The sequence below is a fragment of the Notolepis coatsorum genome (assembly GCF_963971535.1).
Source record: "Notolepis coatsorum genome assembly, chromosome: 2".
Taxonomy (NCBI): Eukaryota; Metazoa; Chordata; class Actinopteri; order Aulopiformes; family Paralepididae; genus Notolepis; species Notolepis coatsorum.
In genome coordinates, this window is record NC_140166.1 from 10704788 (window position 1) to 10725520 (window position 20733).

Here is a 20733-nt window from a genome sequence, read left to right on the forward strand (position 1 = left end):
GTAAACATTGTAGACGCTCACTGGTTACCATGGTAACGGTTACAGCCATCAACACGTTCAGAGTTGTAGTGATGACAGTTTAGACGTCAGTTAGCACAAGTTAGCTTGATAACTTTTAAAGTAATATTTTGTTGAATGACAAAAATCGATACAAGGTAAGTAAATTATAAAGCAAGCTGTTATGGCCACAATATATAGCTGGATGCGGTTTAATATTAGACAGATACTGTGTGTGGAAGTCGTGCAGTTTGGCTAACGATTTGTTAGTTTGTTTCACATTAGCAACGAGATCCACTGCCCTGAAAGGCCCAGTAGGAACGTTATATCTGTAGTTATCACTCTTTGTATGTATACCACACTATATTTGTACATCTTGTGTGTAATGTATTTATTATATCAGTCTATATCAGTGTTACTACCCTAAAAAGGCAACTTAAGTTATTGTTGGTTCAAGGCTATATGTACTGCTACACTTTGCTTGTTTCATATCACAGCCGGGCAAATTAACATAGACTGAAATTAACTTTAGATCTCCTGGGTGTATGTCATGTAATTTTATTTTACTTTCACAGAAGTATTTTATATTACCTAAAGATAAAATCCGGGCCACTTATCTGTCAAACAGTTATCCTGAAGTTGTCGAAATGGTCCACCTTCTTAAAAGTTCAGTGGAGAGTGTCTGTTTACTGGGCGCCGCCATGATGAATCGAATGCGACTTGGAATGAACATTTTTACAAATGTTGCATTCTAATCAAGATGTCTCCAAGACGCCTCCAGTAACCAGACAGACTCTCCATTGAAATGTTGAGAAGTTGAACCATTTCAACAATTTTGGGGTAAGTGTTTGACAAATAAGTGGATTTTGGATAATATAAAATGCTTCTGAGTAAAGTCAAATTAAATTACATGACATACCGTCGCCTGGGACATCAAAAGTTAATTTCAGTCTATGTTAATTCTCCTGGCTGTGATATGAAGCCAGCAAAGCATAGTGGTACATGCCTACAGCCAGGAACCAGCAACCTACGTTTGCCTAAACCTATTTGTAGGGATGCTCGATATTGGCTTTTTTACCGATACCGATATTCCGATATTGTCCAACTCTTAATTTCGATACCGATACCGATACCGATATCAACCGATACCGATATATGCAGGGTTTCCCCCCAAAAAAACTGAATAATTTCAGGTAATTAATCATTTCACTGGATGCATTCAAAAGGCTTTCTAAATGTAAGCATTATCTGTGCAAAATATGATAATTAAAAAAGTAAAAATTAACATTACATATCTCTTGTTGTTGAATTAAACCAACATGCATACTTTTGACAATAAATAAAATAAGAATTGGTTCTTACTTGCTTGCCTGGGTAAATAAAGGTTAAATAAATGTAAAAAAAAAAAAAAAAAAAAAATTTTTTACCGATACCGATATTTTCCGATATCACATTTTACTGCCGATATCGGCCGATAATATCGGTCGGCCGATAATATCGGACATCCCTACCTATTTGCCTTTGTAGGACAGAGTTAGCCTGGCAGCGTCTATGCTTTTACCAATGCGTTTGTGTTTCCGGGTTCCCGTTTTTTGCGCTCTGATTGGCCAGGTCATGTGACATGTGCGCCAATCGTTATATCGGGACGGCAAGTTCTGCGCCTATTTCCGGGTCGAACAGCCTGCAAACTACCTAACGCCTAGTTTATCACTGGTTAAGCTTAGGCGACTCTTTCGCAGTTGGTTAGGCCTAACAAAAATAATGGTTGGTTTCAGGTTGCCGACCGACCCTGCCGATTTAGGTGCGACCCAATATATTTTATGAGTTTAAAAAAAAAATTATATATTAAAAAAAAAAAAATCATTTTTTTTTTTTTTTTTTTTTTTTTTTTTAGAATAAAGTTTCATAGAAATCTTAGTCAAACATTTAGTATTATGGATATTAAACATGCTGGCAGAGTACATGCATCCGTGTTGTTGTGAACATTTTAACCCTTTCACTGCCACACGACAGCCGGTTAACCCTTTCACTGTGACAATACAGAAGGTTAGCCCTTTACTATCACACAACCGACGGCGATGCTCCATCATTAGCATCATTAGCTCCGCATCCGCGGAGCTAATGATGCTAATGATGGAGCATCGCCGTCGGTTGTGTGATAGTAAAGGGCTAACCTTCTGTCGTGTGGCAGTGAAAGGGTTAATTAAATAAAGAAATTCCCTATCCATAGTCGCCGTGGGAAAGAATAAATAAAAAATAAAATAAATTCCCTACCTACCCATGGCCAAACTGACAACCAACCTGAAACCAACTATTATTTTTGTTAGGCCTTAAGGTTAGGGTATGGAATCAGGGCAGGCGTTCTATCGCCCGCTGCTCTAAGACAAACTCTAACCTTAACCAACTTCGAAAGAGTCGCCTAAGCTTAACCAGTGTAGAAACTTGCGGTCCCACGATTGGGGGCGTACATGTCACATGACCTGGCCAATCAGACACACGGAAAAAACACGAACGCGTTGGTAAAAGCAATCAGGCAGCCTGGCAAGCAAGATAATTGTTTTGTATTGAATTATTATTATTAGGGATGTCCGATATTGGCTTTTTTACCGATACCGATATTCCGATATTGTCCAACTCTTAATTTCCGATACCGATACCGATACCGATATCAACCGATACCGATATATGCAGGGTTTCCCCCCAAAAAAACTGAATAATTTCAGGTAATTAATAATTTCACTGGATGCATTCAAAAGGGCTTTCTAAATGTAAGCATTATCTGTGCAAAATATGATAATTAAAAAAGTAAAAATTAACATTACATATCTCTTGTTGTTGAATTAAACCAACATGCATACTTTTGACAATAAATAAAATAAGAATTGGTTCTTACTTGCTTGCCTGGGTAAATAAAGGTTAAATAAATGTAAATTTTTTTTTTTTTATTTTTTTTTTTTGATACCGATATTTTCCGATATCACATTTTACTGCCGATATCGGCCGATAATATCGGACATCCCTAATTATTATATAATTTTTAGTGCCTCTTTCACTTTGTGTCCATAATGTACCCTCAGACTGTAAACCCTGTGCCCTCAGACTGTAAACCCTGTGCCCTCAGACTGTAAACCCTGTGCCCTCAGACTGTAAACCCTGTACCCTCAGACTGTAAACCCTGTGCCCTCAGACTGTAAACCCTGTGCCCTCAGACTGTAAACCCTGTACCCTCAGACTGTAAACCCTGTACCCTCAGACTGTAAACCCTGTACCCTCAGACTGTAAACCCTGTACCCTCAGACTGTAAACCCTGTGCCCTCAGACTGTAAACCTGTGCCCTCAGACTGTAAACCCTGTGCCCTCAGACTGTAAACCCTGTGCCCTCAGACTGTAAACCCTGTGCCCTCAGAATGAGCACTTATGTTGACAACCTGGTAGACGATGAAGCTGAGAGAGAGATGCTTCTGGCCAAACCAGTCTGCTTCATCGTTGTTGGGAAGCCGGTGATGTTAACTCTCTCTCTCTCTCTCTCTCTCTCTCTCTCTCTCTCTCTCTCTCTCTCTCTCTCTCTCTCTCTCTCTCTCTCTCTCTCTCTCTCTCTCTCTCTTCTCTCTCTCTCTCACTCACTCACTCACTCTCTCTCTCTCTCTCTCTCTCTCTCTCTCTCTCTCTCTCTCTCTCTCTCTCTTCTCTCTCTGCCTCTCTCTCTCACCCTCACTCTCTCTCTCTCTCTCTCTCTCTCTCTCTCTCTCTCTCTCTCTCTCTCTCCTCTCTCTCTCTCTCTCTTTCTCTCTCTCTCTCTCTCTCTCTCTCTCTCTCTCTCTCTCTCTCTCTCTCCTCTCTCTCTCCTCTCTCACACTCACACTCACACTCACACTCACACTCACACTCACACTCACACTCACACACACACTCACACACACATGTGTGTTTGTGTAGCCCTATGGTCACAACATTTACAACAAGCGGTGCAAGGGGAAGGCTAAGAGAATTATTAAGGACTCGAGCCACCCGAACAACTGCCTCTTTGAACTGCTGCGGTCAGGCAAGCGATACCGGAGTCTTAAGGCGAGCACAGAAAGACTCAGAAGAAGCTTCTATCCCCAGGCCATCAGGCTGCTAAACGAACAATAAACACTATGCAACAACCATCAAATGCACACAGCACACACACCCACACGCACACACTCACTCAAACAAACAACACACTGCAGCACCCACTCTCCACACTTTAGATCACACAAACACACTTACACTTTATATTTATTGATAAAGGATTTGCACTACAACTCGTACACCTACTGTGAATTGTACCTAAACTGCACCTCGTCCATTTATGCCTTGCACTATATAGTATTGTATATAGTATTGTATATTAGTACACTGCACAGTATTGTATATTGTATGGTAACTACGTCTACGAACATTGTACATATGTCTAAACTGAACACTGTGACCTCTTTTTTTACTTCTAATTTTTACTATGTTTTTATTTCATACTTATCTTGTCATGCACAGTCTCTGGAGCGCAACAGTAAGAAGCATTTTGTACAAAAGTATTCTGTACTTCTGTATGACAACTATTAAAGAAACTTGAAACTTGAAACTTGAACAGGTTCATTCAGATCCACATGGCTGAAGTACAGCTCATTCACTCTTGTCCCCCACTCTTGTCCCCATGTCACAGGGTGTTGGGAAGTCAACCTTGGCCCGAAAACTAGCAGAGTCCTTGAGGTGTATCCTGATTGATGGTACTGAAGTATTTTCCTATGTATTCTTATATCTTTTATTGCAGCAGACTGTCTTATCTAAAACCTTCTAGAAGTGTCTGGGACATATTTTCTGTACTATTTCAGACACAGAATTACTCAACACACGCATCAATGATCAAACAAAGCAAGGCAAAACGGTGAGTACTATTGATCCATAACTACAGTACTGGGTTGGGTGATGTACAGTCAAAACTCTTATCGTTTAGACTTTTAAAGGTAGAATCTGTAATGCTGTCAAATTGTGATCCTTAGGCTAAAGAACCTCGCTTGGTGGTGCACTTTGTTTACATTTTTTGTTTTGGTCTCATGGGGATTGGAGATAGGGGGAGGGCTTGCTATTGCTGGCCACACCTCAGGCTCTGAGTACATAGTAGTATAGAGACATATTTAGCATAGTAGGTAGTAGTATAGGCATAGTAGCATACATAGTAGATAGTAGTAAACATAGTACCATAGTAAATGGTAAATAAATGGCTGCATTTATATAGTGCTTTTATCCAAAGCGCTTTACAATTTGTTCCTCACATTTTTACCCATTCACACACCGAGGGCCAACCTGCAAGGTGCCAACCTGCTCATCAGGAGCAATTAGGGGTTAAGTGTCTTGCTCAAGGACACTTCGACACGCTGCCTGGGAGGAGCGGGAATCAAACCGGGAACCTCCGGATTACCAGACGACTGCTCTACCTCCCGAGCCACTGTTGCATAGTACATAGTAGATAATAGTATAGTTCAAGTTCAAGTTCAAGTTTCAAGTTTCAAGTTTCTTTAATAGTTGTCATACAGAAGTACAGAATACTTTTATACAAAATGCTTCTTACTGTATAAACATAGTAGCATAGTAGATAGTAGTAGACATACAGTAGGGGCAAAGTACATTAGCAAAGTGGGTTCCACCATCATGGAGCCAGTGTTGTAGTCAAGTCACAAAATCCCAGTGTTCGAGTCCAAGTCCGGGTCACCAAAGAAGAGCCAGAGTCGAGTCCGAGTCCAAGTCATCAAGGTTGAGTCCACTCTGAGCTGACATACAAATGAAAAAAGGTCTACATTAAACATAAATGACACAGCGGTCACCATTTCAAAGGGAGTTTATTTACTTCGTTTTATGTTTTATTTACATTTGCCAAACAAATGCCAAATGATTAGGGCCTATTACAAAAATAAATCAATCAATAGATAACTATCAATTAACAAGTCTTGAGTCCTCGTCTGCACCTTCCAAGTCCGAATGCAGTCAATGCTCGAGTCCAAGTTATCAGTGCTCAAGTCCAAGTCGAGTCATGAAAATCAGTCCTGGGCTCAAGTACTACAACACTGCATGGAGTGAGGTCAGAGAACCGCCTGTTACACTTTGATGACCCCCCAGGAGTCTGAGCAGGAGTGGGTCTCAGGTGGCCAGAAGATGCAGAGCTTAGGGGGGTCTTGAAGGTTCATCTCTGAGGCACCCAGTGTGGTTCATGGTAGTGTAATTGAGCTGACTGGTGTTACTATTTCAGCTCCTGGACGTCCTGACTGAGGGGGGCTGTGTTCCGGAGGAGACTGTCTTCCAGATGGTTACTGCCAGGCTGAACGCTCCAGATGTTCAACACTATGGTAAAACAACAAGCCACATGAATGTGGAAATCCAATAGCTTCTATCAGTATGACTAATCACCTAAATTAATGTGTTTCTAATGTCTATTCAATACATTTGGAAATATAATACTATGTATTAATACCTTGGAATATATTCACTTATTTCTGACTGATTCATTTATGTCTTTTAGACTTTTAAGTTAAGTTAAATTAAAGGGTCACTTCACCAAAAAACAATGCTGATTTATTTATCATCTCATACACATCCAACAACTCTAAACAGTTTGGACATTGAATCTTTGTTAATTATAGCAACATGAAAGGATGTAGGTGGGAAAAAAAGAACAATACATTGTCTTATACATATTGCTACCTTATTATTTAATTTGAGATGTCATTCAAACTAATTTACAGACTCAATAACTAAAAAAACGAAATGAATGCAAAACAATTCCATTTGGATGTGTGTGAGATTATGTGCAAAATAAATCAGCATTTAGCATTTTTTTGGTGAAGTGCCCCTTATCATCACGGGGAAATTATTTTGACCTGCATCCTAACTGCGTGAGCAGTGGGCAGCCACAGACATGCGCCCCAGGACCAACTGCAGTTGTAACACCAGCACTTTGGTCAGGGGCAGTGTAGGGCTGCACGATTTTGGGAAATAATCTAATTGCGATTATTCTGACAGATATTGCGATTGCGATTTGCGATGCGATTATAACGTATTTAAAAAAAAATTACAAGAAGAATGTTGCTGCTTTCTGTAGTCGGGTCCCAACTGCAAAATTACTGTATTACCCTGTATTATACACCTTTACTATCATGTAGACTATTCTGCTTTGTGTTTACATGTGATGTATTGTATACATGCACATTTATTATGTTCTTGTGTGATGTATCGCACATTTTATTGCTGTGTGATGTATTGCAAATGTTATTGCTGTCATCTTGGCCAGGTCTACCTTGCAAAGGAGATCTTGTATCTCAATGGGACTTCCTGGTTAAAAAAAAATAATAATAAAAAAAAAAAAAAAAAAAAAAAATTTAATTGCAGGCTTGGCGATTTGATAATTGCATCATTCCAAATCGCGATTTCGATTAAAAAACGATTAATCGTGCAGCCCTAGGGCAGTGTCAGTTGCCAAGCATACATATTATTTATACATAGGCCTACATGTAGATAGATAACAGCTATAGATAACAATTGCATGTGGAGTAATAATTTAAAGGGGACATGCATTGCGATTCCTTGTACTATTTGGGCAACTTTACACAATTCCTGTGAGTCTATGGAACACATCTGTAAGGTGTCTTTCAAAAAAATTCATTGTTTTATATTTCTAATCAAGTACTCAAAAGCATAATTTTTCTCCCTTTGGATTTCAGGCTGTTATTGGATGGGCTCCGCCCAGGCATGCATTGGTGATTTCAACTCTGGTTGCACGCGTTTTATTGACGCCACGCGCGCACGCACGCGCATAAATGTTCCCTCTCGTGTGCACAGAATGTAGCCTTCAATATATAAAGAAATTATATTGTCAACAGATATGGTGGAAAAACAAACAATGTTTTAAATGTAATTGTAGTTACATTGTTCATTTAGTTTGTATTTACTTTTCTAGATTAAGTTAATTCAATTAAATAAATTGTTTTACACACAAACACAAAAGCAAACTTAAAATAATCAGACAACTTGTGTTTACTTGAAAATGATTGGTGATAATTTGATTCATGGCGCTGAATCCCCTTTCACATTCTGCAGTGCTGCATGGAATGACTTTTGTGCATAAGTATTTTACTGTAGTGTAGTGGTTGGATAGGATAGGATGGAATAGACACAGAGCTCCCTGCCCCCTCCCTCTCAGGTTTGGTGTGAACGATGTCTGAGGCAGAGCACCATTCACACCAAACTGTGAATGTGAATACCATGAAATGGGATGCATTCCATGCGCTATTATGTTTATGCAAGGTAGCCAAGTACAGGCGCGCGCACATCCGTCCCATGAGCACCCCGTCCCATGAGCAATGCACCTCTGGCTCTGCCCATAAGCGCTTTGAGTGACAGTCACCCACACAGTCTGCGACTGACACAGAGAGAGATAGAGAGAGATTGAGGGGGATACTAATGAATTTCGCCGCGGGGAGGGGGGGGGGGGGGGCATAATCCCACGGGACAATGCATTGGTAACTTGTTTCAAATGACAATATGTGATTATTATTGCACGGATTGGAATACGGGCGTGCACGTGGGAGCATGCACAAAGATATTTTGACAGTGATAAGATAGTGCTCCCGACTGCGAGAGAGAGAGAGAGAGAGAGAGAGGGAGAGGGACACACAGAGCATTTACACACAACCTCCCGACCGCGCGCGGGGCAGGAGCTTCTCTCACACACACGCATGAGAGAGAAGCTCCTGCCCCGCGCGCTGGGTCGGGAGGTTGTGTGTAAATGCTCCGTGTGTGTGTGTGTGAGAGAAGACCCATCCCCGCGGTGCACACAAATTTTTACACACACTCCTGTGCGCGGTCCCTCTCTCTCTCTCTCTCTCTCTCTCTCTCTCTCTCTCTCTCTCTCTCTCTCTCTCTCTCTCTCTCTCTCTCTCTCTCTCGTTCTCTGCTGTCTGTCGGACTCTGCACCCTGTTTGAGGAAGTAATCCACTCGCTCTGTTGAGCGAATTGTGGGCGGTGACTACAACCACAGAGCCAATCAGTAACAATCAGCTCAATCAGCTCCTTGCTACGTCACATTGCGAGTCAAATCAGAATGGCTTAGTTGAGTGAGGGAAGATCTCGTGAACTCGAGACTAGACTGTCAAGTCAAGTCAAGAGTTTTAATTGTCACGGCATACAGGTATACAATGAAATGCGGGTGGTCTTGCCCGCAACGATGTGCAATACAGTGGTACATATAATAGAATCAAAAGAAGGAAACAACATTGTGCAGTAACAGGTAACAGGTAACATGGAGTGACATCTCGGTATCTGTACATAGTTATTTACAGAGCATGTGGGACATGCTAGTTAGCTTTGGTAGTGCAATACACTGTTCCTGTTATTCTAATTTAAAGTGTCCTTTCCTTTGGCCATAAGTGTGCGTGTGTGCGACATGAGTGTGTGCCCGCTCATGTTAAAGTGTTAAGTGGCTGCTCGTGTGTGAGCGTGCACAGTGTGCATGTCGTGTGTGTGTTCATGTGTGCTTGTGTGTGGACAGTTCAATGTTCTGAGCACTCAATGTTCATTGTTCATGGCTCTGATGGCCTGGGGGAAAAAGCTGAGCCTAAGCCGCTCTGTCCTAGTAGCTGGGGTTCGCAGGCGTCTGCCTGACCTCAGCAGCTGAAACAGGCTGTTATTGGGGTGGTGAGGGTCTTTCATTATCCTGCAGGCTCTGGATTTGCACATCTTGTTGTATAGAACCTGCAGGGGGGGTAGTGCAATACCCGTGGTACGCTCGGCTGAGCGCACCACTCTCTGTAGGGCCTTCTTGTCCTGTGCCGTGCTGTTTCCATACTGATGAGTCAATATGATAATTAACGACACAGACCACATTGATATAATCCCCCATTGCTAGGAAACAATGCTAAACACTGGAAAAGGCCATTTATAATGCATGGGACCTTTAAAACATTTGAAATAGAAAGATGTGCAGAATAAAAGTAATGCTTTTCCCCCAAAAAAGTATTGGTATATGAATTTATCATAAAAAATTTTGCGGGTCCAAAATGTATGTTGTGTTGTTTACATGTTGTGTGCATGTATCCCCTCCCTACTTCCCATTTCCCCACGTGGAATGCACCTGATTGGATAAATGACATGCTGGTGCTCTAGTGCAACATCTAGTGGCTGAATCTATAGCACCTTTAAAAATAATAAGGGGACACGTGATGCAAGGCTTCTGTCCACACTACAGCCTACCAGTGGGAGGCATAGTCTAGCAACGTTCAAGACAGGGGAGGGATGAATTGGAATTACAAAATTGGGATGGGAGAAAAATAAGGAGAAAAAGTGGATAAAAAAAAAAGAATCAGAATTATTCAATCATTAATTAAAGGAATTGTTTGACCAGCAGTAACTGAACTTAATGAGACAACATGGTGTGTTTGGTAGGCTGCTACACTAGTATAGCTGTTGCTAGTGGTGCCTGTAGGCTGCTGTATGTTGTGGTACAGGCTGTGTGCTGAGCTGTTGTCTGTGTGTGATGGTACTATGTTGTGTTGTGGTACGTACAGGCTATGTGCTGAGCTGCATGCCCTTCATCTCAGAAGTGTGTCTGAAGATACATGAGCAGATTGAGATGATCAAAAACCTCAAGCTGACGCCCGACATCATCATTCACATCAAGGTTACTCACACCCTCCTCATACTGTGCTGCATGTTGCTGCTTCTCATATCCCATCCTTCTATATAATAGAGACATTGCATTGGCTCGTTGACCAACATCAAAGGTACCTTTCCTCTTTATGCCCTCAAGTTACATTGCTCTTGACTCTTTGTTTATAATTCCCTTTTTTTTTTTAATGTTTTTTTAATTTTCAAAAAATGTTGTTATGATTGTTCTGTTTGACGGAGCTAGATAGCGTGATTTGTTTGGAGGAAGATGGAGAATACATGTTCAAAAATAAACGTTTTCATTCATTCATTCATTCAAGTTCAAAAGTTTAGGTTCTACTGTTGAATTACTAGTTTTATTAACACTTTCAGAGCCGGCCGTGTTTTCCTTTTTACCCCCTTGAATGCCCATCATCCACTTCAATGTTAGCGTTAATATCGCCTAATCTATGTTTTAAATGATGGCTATGTGTCTAATCTGCCCGTCGCTTATCAATGACTCATTTTCCAGTCAACATTGTCGAAGCGGATTGTTTTTTTATCGGTTCATTTCCGTTTTATAGCATCTTGAAAAGCCCTAGTTTTCAAGGAAAATATAAATATTCCATAATAAACGGAATATTCTAGAATACACAAAAAAGTTCTCATTTTTCGGCCTATTTATGAATAGTTTTCAAATAAACGCTAGATTATCGATAGTATATGTGTACGTATGCACGCTATATAGGCGATCTGATATCTGATCTGATATATTTCCTGATCGCTCGCACAGCCATATCACATATAGGGGAAAAGCTTATATCTCCGTGAAAACAGGTCTGATTATCCTAAAACTGGTCAAATAGATTCCTTACCTGAGATCAGATGGTATCCAAAAAGATGATTCCAATTCCTGATCGCCATTCCAAAAATCGATCCTTTTATTGATCCAATGCTACATACTGTAAACACATTATTCCACGCTGTTCTGATGCTCCACAATGAATCCGATCGGCTCGGGGTACATGCGTGAGAAGTAAAATGTGGATTCCGGATTTATTTTTTCTCATCCATTTTCATTGAGTCCATTCCAAAATGGTGCATTACCATCTGGGAGACGATAGGGGGCGCTTTTTCACATCTGAGCTCCTGATGGGGCTGGTTTCCCAACGGTAGACTCGGTTGATGAAATATGAATTCAGATCGCTAATAAAAAAATAAAACGATATTTGTCGTCGTGGGCATTCAGGGGGCGGGCTGATAACACGTGTTATGTCGTCCAAAGTGGTCGCTGTGAGTGGTATTTTTCTGTTTGTTAAAATAAGCGGTCTATAATAATCTAAAAAACAATAGGTTTGAGGCGATAAAATCTCAGACCGATTTCTCTATCCTGATTCGCTCTGAGGGGGAGGAGTTCCTGCAGACGCTCCCCACACTAAAGTGGCCCCACACTAAACTATCCCAGACAGGGAGGTCCGCGCGAGTGTATAGAATGGGGATCAAAGGAAAAATATCAAAGGATCTAAACCCAAGAAATCTCGGGTATGGCGCTCAACCGTTGGCGACGAAACCCCAAAGATTTCGGGTATGGCGCAGAAAGAGTTAAGAGTCAGTAACAGAATTTTTTTTTTCCGGCATCCTGTTCCCACTTTATCCATTCAGGAGAGAGAACTCCACTGCAAGAATGTCCCGACAAAAATAAGAAATAAAATGCAAGACGCTTTACCAGTAATCATATAACTATGGTTATAGGATAACCGTTGCTATATTTCATACTGGCTGTGCGTCTTGCTTCGCCTATCGGACTAATGGGCGGAAAGCAAGTGCGTAGCCCTGATAAATGTACCCCCTGAGGTCCCTTCAAGACCATCGAAAGCGGGCAGGGTCCTAGCCCCACACTCGTCCTTACAAGGAGCATATGGTTAGAACACAGACACTTTGCGTAACAGGGTGCAGCTCCCTAAAATGCACAAAATGTGAGTAACCCGTGCATAAAATCACAGTCTACATCACACATCCCAGCTATTACACTAACAGCGGGATGATGATAAGGTCCCAGCACTAAGGACCACATGAGAGACAGAACTCTCAGCCGTGTCCATCAGATAGAACCTGATGAAAGGCCCCAGGAAGGACCAAGATGCCGCAGCACAACTGTCCTCCACAAGACCCTCTGAGCAGGGCAGAAGAAGCCCCTCTGATAAAAAAACTGATTTAATTCAATAAGACTAATATGATTCACTGATTAAAAGAGATGGGTGCCATAAAGTGCTACGGTGCAGTGTGCAGAAGATTAAAAGAGATAGGTGTCATAAAGCAGGGCAGAAGAAGCCGCCACTCCACAAGTAGAGTGCACTCTGATCCCTGTGGGGGGGAACCTGTCCAGCCGAGGTATAGCGGGCGATGCCCTCGCACAACCAATGTGACAGGCGTTTGTATCGACAGCGCTTTACCCTTGTTAGGGCCACGTGACAAACAAAAAAATCACCGGTAGCCCTGAGGTCCTGTGTGCGCCTAAGAAAAATCTAAAAGCGCACAAATAGGACACAACAGATGAAGGCTATTCTCCACCTCACCAGCATGAGGGGGAGGGTGGAAAGCCCTGTGTACCACATCCCTGGAGTGAGCTCTTGGTTGTTTTGGGGCACAACGGGTGGATTGGGTCTCAGAGTAGCACTGCTATTATCCCCTGAATAAGACAGGCACTCTGGTTGAACCGAAAGAGCGCTTAACTCACTTACATGTTTAGCATTAGTGATAGTCATGAGAAACAAAGTCTTAAAAAAGACAGCTGATTGAATAGCTCGAGTGGTTTCAAAAGGGGCACCCAAAAGTCTGACTAAGACCAATGGGAGGTCCCAACTTGGGGACGTACTGAGAAGGCATCCACTCCAGAGGAGGGTTATCCTTCTGACTGACTGAGAGCCACAGAGGGCCTGCGGCCTCCACAAACTGATTCCAGATCAGTTTGACTGTCCGAGTCCAGTCCCCACTCGTCTGGGAGGGGACCCCCTACACATTGCACAAACACATAGTCAAGACACACTACCTGCCAGCCATTACACATAGTATAGATACACATCGCAGAAACACATAGTCAAGACACACTACCTGCCAGCCATTACACATAGTATAGATACACATCGTAGAAACACATAGTCAAGACACACTACCTGCCAGCCATTACACATAGTATAGATACACATCGCACAAACACATAGTCAAGACACACTACCTGCCAGCCATTACACATAGTATAGATACACATCGCACAAACACATAGTCAAGACACACTACCTGCCAGCCATTACACATAGTATAGATACACATCGCACAAACACATAGTCAAGACACACTACCTGCCAGCCATTACACATAGTATAGATACACATCGCACAAACACATAGTCAAGACACACTACCTGCCAGCCATTACACATAGTATAGATACACATCGCACAAACACATAGTCAAGACACACTACCTGCCAGCCATTACACATAGTATAGATACACATCGCACAAACACATAGTCAAGACACACTACCTGCCAGCCATTACACATAGTATAGATACACATCGCACAAACACATAGTCAAGACACACTACCTGCCAGCCATTACACATAGTATAGATACACATCGCACAAACACATAGTCAAGACACACTACCTGCCAGCCATTACACATAGTATAGATACACATCGTAGAAACACATAGTCAAGACACACTACCTGCCAGCCATTACAGATAGTATAGATACACATCGCACAAACACATAGTCAAGACACACTACCTGCCAGCCATTACACATAGTATAGATACACATCGCACAAACACATAGTCAAGACACACTACCTGCCAGCCATTACAGATAGTATAGATACACATCGTAGAAACACATAGTCAAGACACACTACCTGCCAGCCATTACAGATAGTATAGATACACATCGTAGAAACACATAGTCAAGACACACTACCTGCCAGCCATTACAGATAGTATAGATACACATCGCACAAACACATAGTCAAGACACACTACCTGCCAGCCATTACACATAGTATAGATACACATCGCAGAAACACATAGTCAAGACACACTACCTGCCAGCCATTACACATAGTATAGATACACATCGTAGAAACACATAGTCAAGACACACTACCTGCCAGCCATTACACATAGTATAGATACACATCGCAGAAACACATAGTCAAGACACACTACCTGCCAGCCATTACACATAGTATAGATACACATCGTAGAAACACATAGTCAAGACACACTACCTGCCAGCCATTACACATAGTATAGATACACATCGCACAAACACATAGTCAAGACACACTACCTGCCAGCCATTACATATAGTATATAGACAAACATCCCACAAACATTCCCCACATTTCCTCCTGTTTTAACTTTTGTTTATTCCCCTGCTTTGCTTTGATTAAATATGCTGTTATGCTAAAGCATTCCCTGTCTCTGGGCGCCTCACTAGTTCCACCCGGTGATTGATAACACATTGCATTTAATTGAAGATCTATAATACTACTACTAATACAATATACATTGGGAAGTTCTGCATTGTACTCTGGCATTTCACAGTTTAAAGACATGCATACTCTGGCAATATTAAATATGGTAGTTGATGGTTTTAGTATTATTCAGTTCCCTCAATGCCAGATATATGTAGTTAGGTAGTTGCTATTGTAGCATGTTATACATGTTACCACTGGATTCCTCACCCTTGTAAATGTAGGATTAGCCTCCAGAATCAAGATCCTAGGAGTCTAGAACCTGAGTTACTGGTGAAATAACAGCAGGTGGCAGTGGTTTTGGGAAATGGTTGCCATGGTTATCAGGGGACAAATCTGCGAGTGTGCCAAATGTCGTGCTATTATCGTAAACTGCATGATTTTTCACATATCTTCTGGACCAGGAGGGCTTTAGACTAAAAACAAAAAAACAAAAGAAAAACATTTTAGTTTACTGAAATAAAAATAGACTAGAAATAAAAATAAAAATAGACGATATTGTGTACTTACAAAAACGAACAAAAGAAACTACAGATGACCTACTCTGAATTTCTTAAATCCTGACTCTGACAAATACCAAATACCACTCATGGGGGGGGGGGGGGGGGGGGAAGAGCAGTCGTCTGGTAATCCAGAGTTTCGATTCCCGGTCAGCGTGTCGAAGTGTCCTTGGGCAAGACACTTGCATGGTTGCCTCCCCCATCGGTGTGTGAATGTGTGAGTGAATGGGTAAAATATGAGGAACAAATTGTAAGACGCTTTGGATAAAAGCGCTATATAATTGCAGCCATTTACCTTTACCATTTAGTTTAGTTTATTTATTTTTTACCCAGGGACAGTGCACATTAATCAACATCTTCAGTTTACACATCAATGTAAATGTGCCAGAATTAGCTAATGAGCTAGTTTTCATCTTTACTACAAAAGAAAAAAAAATACAGAAACTGAATACTATAACAAAAGATTTTAAACAATACAAACTAAACTAACTAAACTGAATAGAAAACAAAAATAAAAATGAATGAAAAATACAAAACTATAATAACTCTGATCACCAACCTTGGCTGATGGAGTTATTGACCCTCCGATCCTCCACCAGTGTCCAGACCAGGACCTGGTCCAGAGGCTGTCAGGCCTGCGGCAGGACCCAGAGACGGGCAGGGTGTACCCCAGAGAGGAGTGGGACCCTGACCTGCATGACACCAGGAGAAAGAAGGAGAACAATGACAGCGAGGAGGACGACAATGATCAGGTGGAGACTGACCAGGTACTACTCTATGGACAAAATCATTATTCCATTTCAATTCTGCACTACAACATGTCTGACTGTGTATATAAAAAAAAATATATATATATATATGCTATATAAATATATTATATAGCATTCATAACCTTTGATGTCGAACCTTCCTCGCTTAACTCTTTTTAACTCTGTTTTGTTTCGTTCGTTATGTGGTGGAGAAGGAGTTCCAGAAGCACATGGCCGGTCAGCTGGTGAAGATGCCAGAGAATTCTGCTGAGAATGTCTCTCTCAGGATCGGCGCGTACAAAGACACCGTGCTCAGAGCCTTGGAGGTCAGCTCCTCACTCACCCTCTCATTCTGCTGAGAATTAAGGCTGAGACGATATGCCATTTGGAAGAATCGATAAATTGGGACCAAATTATCGATAAATATCAGTGACAGTGATCCTTCTCATTTTATAGTCTGTGGTCTCTGGATGTGATGGAGGAGTGCGCTGCATATTGAATGCACAGTGCAGAGTTGCAATTCAACTGAATTTACATGAAATGGGGATGTTTGAACTAAAACATGCCACAAGACCTAGTATTTTAGTATAGTATAAAGTATTACAAAATATATATATATGCATTTTTACATATGCAAATATATCGATATGTGACGCCACTTATCGATATCACGCAGTTATTAGATATATCGATAAGTGGTCTCTCAGCCTTACTGAGAATGTCTCTCAGGATCGGCATGTATACAAAGACACCATGCTCAGAGCCCTGGAGGTCAGCTCCTCGGTCACCCTCTCATTCTGCTGAGAATGTCTCTCAGGATCAGCATGTATACAAAGACACCATGCTCAGATCCCTGGAGGTCAGCTCCTCAGCCACCCTCTCATTTACAACTGAAATTAAATTAAACGATATTTAGTCAATTCATTAATAGGGTTAGGGTAGTCAATAACAATTAATAGATAACACATCTGCTAAATATGAAGTCAAGTCAAGTAAATTGTTCCTTTATTATTAATCCCCCTTGGGGAAATTCAGGTGTCATAGCAGCAATTTACAATATAAATTGTAATAATAATAATAGAGTAGAGCATACTAATAATAATAATAATAATAATAATAATAATAATAATAATAATAATAATAATAATAATAATAATAATAATAATAATAATAATAATAATAATAATAATAATAATAATAATAATAATAATAATAATAATAATAATAATAATAATAAAATAATAATAATAATAATAATAATAATAATAATAATAATAATAATAATAATAATAATAATAATAATAATAATAGTGGAATGGCAGTATATTCTATTAAGTACTGATGACAGAGTGTAGTCACCATCAATCTTTCACTTCTACCCCCTGCTTCACTTCTTGTCTTCTCCTGCCAGAGTTGAAATTCCCTCAAACATTCACTAGGTGGTGACAAGGTACAACATTTCAAATAGGCTGGGTGGATGTGTAACATATCCAGGACCAGTATTCTGGGAACTCTCTTATGTAAGTGTACATCTCAAAATGTCCTTGTGTTTGATCCAAAATCACTATATAAATAATACAAACAAATAAAGGGCCAGGATTACCAGCGAGACAGTTAGCAAAAAATTATACCAAATTATCAAGTTTCAAGTTTGTTTATTAAATATCACAATAAAATACAGGTACTTTACGGTGAAATGCTTGGTTCTGTATGAGCCCCTGAGAGTGTGCTTCATACATAAAGAAAAAGTAAGTAAAAATAAAAAATAAAAAAGTAAGTAAAGAGGAATATACAAAATATGGGCCATTCTACCGAATTGGTTGAAAGTCAGGTTGGAAATATTTTGAAATTTGTTATGTTTTATTCCCAAAACTTTGTCAGAATATATTGTACCATATCCAAAGTACATATATCTAGTGAGCGTGCCGTTAATTTTTATATTGTATTTTCAGAATCTTTTGGAATGTTTTTCCTCTCCCAAAAATTGTCACTACCGAAACATAGTAATACACTCTAGTAAAAAAGTTTTTTTTAAATGTTCTTGAAGGTTTTCACAATTAAATCAATAAAAATGAAAATCTTACCAAATTTCTAAGTTCAATTGATACAATTAATCAAAATCTAAAAGCAATCTTTGTCTGTAAAATGCATAACACTGATCATATTGATTTCAGAGTTAATGATTGATGAAATTGAACGTACATTTAACCAGTAATAGTATCATAACATTTTAGTTTATAACTCAGTATACCCAGTGTTTCGGTAGTGAGTGACTGCATAATACATAAAACATAATATTTAGCATAAAACCCTTACCTTATTGAAGAGAATATGTGTTCCATTCTTAAAGTTACACACTGATTTTTTGACTTTGGAACACATTTATTTCAAAATGATGGGATTTATCTACTTATCATTCCATTTGGTCACTACCGAAATGATCACATCACAACAAAACTTTACCATATGTTTAGGTAGTGACAATTCTAGCTAACTTTGAGCATAACTAAAGAATGCTAGCAAGCACATGGCTAGCATACACATCTTTGAAGAGGTGTACACACATAAAAACTAGTGCTGTTGTAACTGAGGGGTACAATTCCCTGACTGTATTAATAAGTATGGTATCATTAAACCACTACTGTCTTATGTACATTACTACTGGCCATACAGTACACAGGTATATGAGATGAACACATCCACAATAACACGGTTTCACACAAGTACTCGTTTAGAAGAATATGTATTATCAACAATAAGATTATCTTACATTACTTTACTTAGAGTCGCGCTTGTAAGGCGAAGAATGTGCATGAATAGGTCAAGAGCGTAAGTCCATTTGAATATTACGCAGGAGATAATGAATACCACCTGTATCATAGGAATTATATTTATGGTACACTAGTAGGGCAGCGGGAGATACTAGTAGGGTCCCTCCGGTTGTAGGCCAGCAGGGGGGAGGAAAGTTTGAATGCAAACTCTGGATCAACGGGGAATCAATAAGCTCCAGCTACGGGAGGCGGTACATTACTCCCTTGATCGGCAGACGAAAGCAGCAGCTATAATCCAAGTATGCGTGCAGCATAGGTGAAAGCCAGCCAGCCTCTCCTAGAGACGGGCTCGAGTGATGTTCCTCACGGGTAAATCCCACACAGTAGTGGGTGTAGACGATTCTCCTCCGCTCCAACAGCCACAGGACCAAAGCAATAATCCAGCCGGAAAGGGCTCTGCATTCATCGGGTAGGTTATCCAGTGTACATATCCACACGGTCCTCGTCTAGGGCTCCTCGGATGACGGCACCAGGTTAAGCCGCCCAGCCTGGATAAGCACACTAGCTAGGTACGAGGAAGCGTTGGTAATGCTGGTCACTGTAGAACGGTAGCCGCACGATACACTATACATAAATAGACTATTACTGAATAATAGAATAGGTCGAACTCGACGGTACAGCGTTAAACTCTGATACTTCAGTTATCAATTCGCACGCGGTCTCAAGGCTCTATTTCGGGGCAAAACGGGCCCACTTCACAGCACGTTGTATCGTGGTGTGAGGCTTCAACTTATTGGGTAACAGTACTTCTGTATTCACCTGCGCCGTATTTATACGTTAGGTGAACAAACTAGTACCAGCCTTATTTCTGTCTCGTATTCTTGCGCAGAGCCGGTCATGTCCAGGCATGTCTTTGGCGGTGACTTTGAACTAGACCTTGGGGGTATGGCAGTGGCGCCTAGTGGATCGCTATCCAATAGGAGAACGAAATATTATGGTCTGTACTAGGTAAAAGGGATATTCCGTGTATATGTACAAAGAATACACAAGGGATATCAGACGATATACAAATACTATGCAATATATATCAAGTAATAAATATATATATTCGGTTTAATCTGATCCTTCATAACAGCTGTCAATCGATAAAAATATTTAACTCGATTAATCGCATGATTGTCCATAGTTAACTCGCAATCGCGAGTTAACTATGGACAATCATGCGATTAATCGAGTTAAATATTTTTATCGCAAATTAATCACATTTTTTCTTCTTTTTTCCTACCTTAAACGGATCTTTTTCAAGTTCCAAGTTTTAATACTCTTATCAACATGCGAGTCAACAAATGCTTGCTTTATGCAGCCATTTAACACAAAAGGATGACCCTCATGCATTGCAAATTTGCATCAAATTCAAAACAGAGTGATGCACAAAATAACTTAAAAGAAAATAATAATTTAAAACAATGAATAAAGTGTGCATGAAATAATAGGGGAAAGAAAACGTTAGGAACTTGTTACATTC

General features: G+C 40.4%; 1 protein-coding gene across 1 annotated transcript in view; it reads left to right on the forward strand.

The window, feature by feature from the left end:
* Positions 1-3404: 3404 nt before the first annotated feature.
* The window catches only part of ak9 (adenylate kinase 9), a gene marked incomplete at both ends in the record, with an annotated part of 130420 nt that continues 113091 nt past the window's right edge, over positions 3405-20733 (forward strand). The window contains 6 exons of the mRNA XM_084338143.1: positions 3405-3497; positions 4682-4753; positions 6263-6359; positions 10572-10684; positions 16288-16455; positions 16653-16763. Coding sequence (XP_084194269.1) covers positions 3405-3497; positions 4682-4753; positions 6263-6359; positions 10572-10684; positions 16288-16455; positions 16653-16763 — 654 coding nt within the window. The remainder of the gene's footprint in view (positions 3498-4681; positions 4754-6262; positions 6360-10571; positions 10685-16287; positions 16456-16652; positions 16764-20733) is intronic.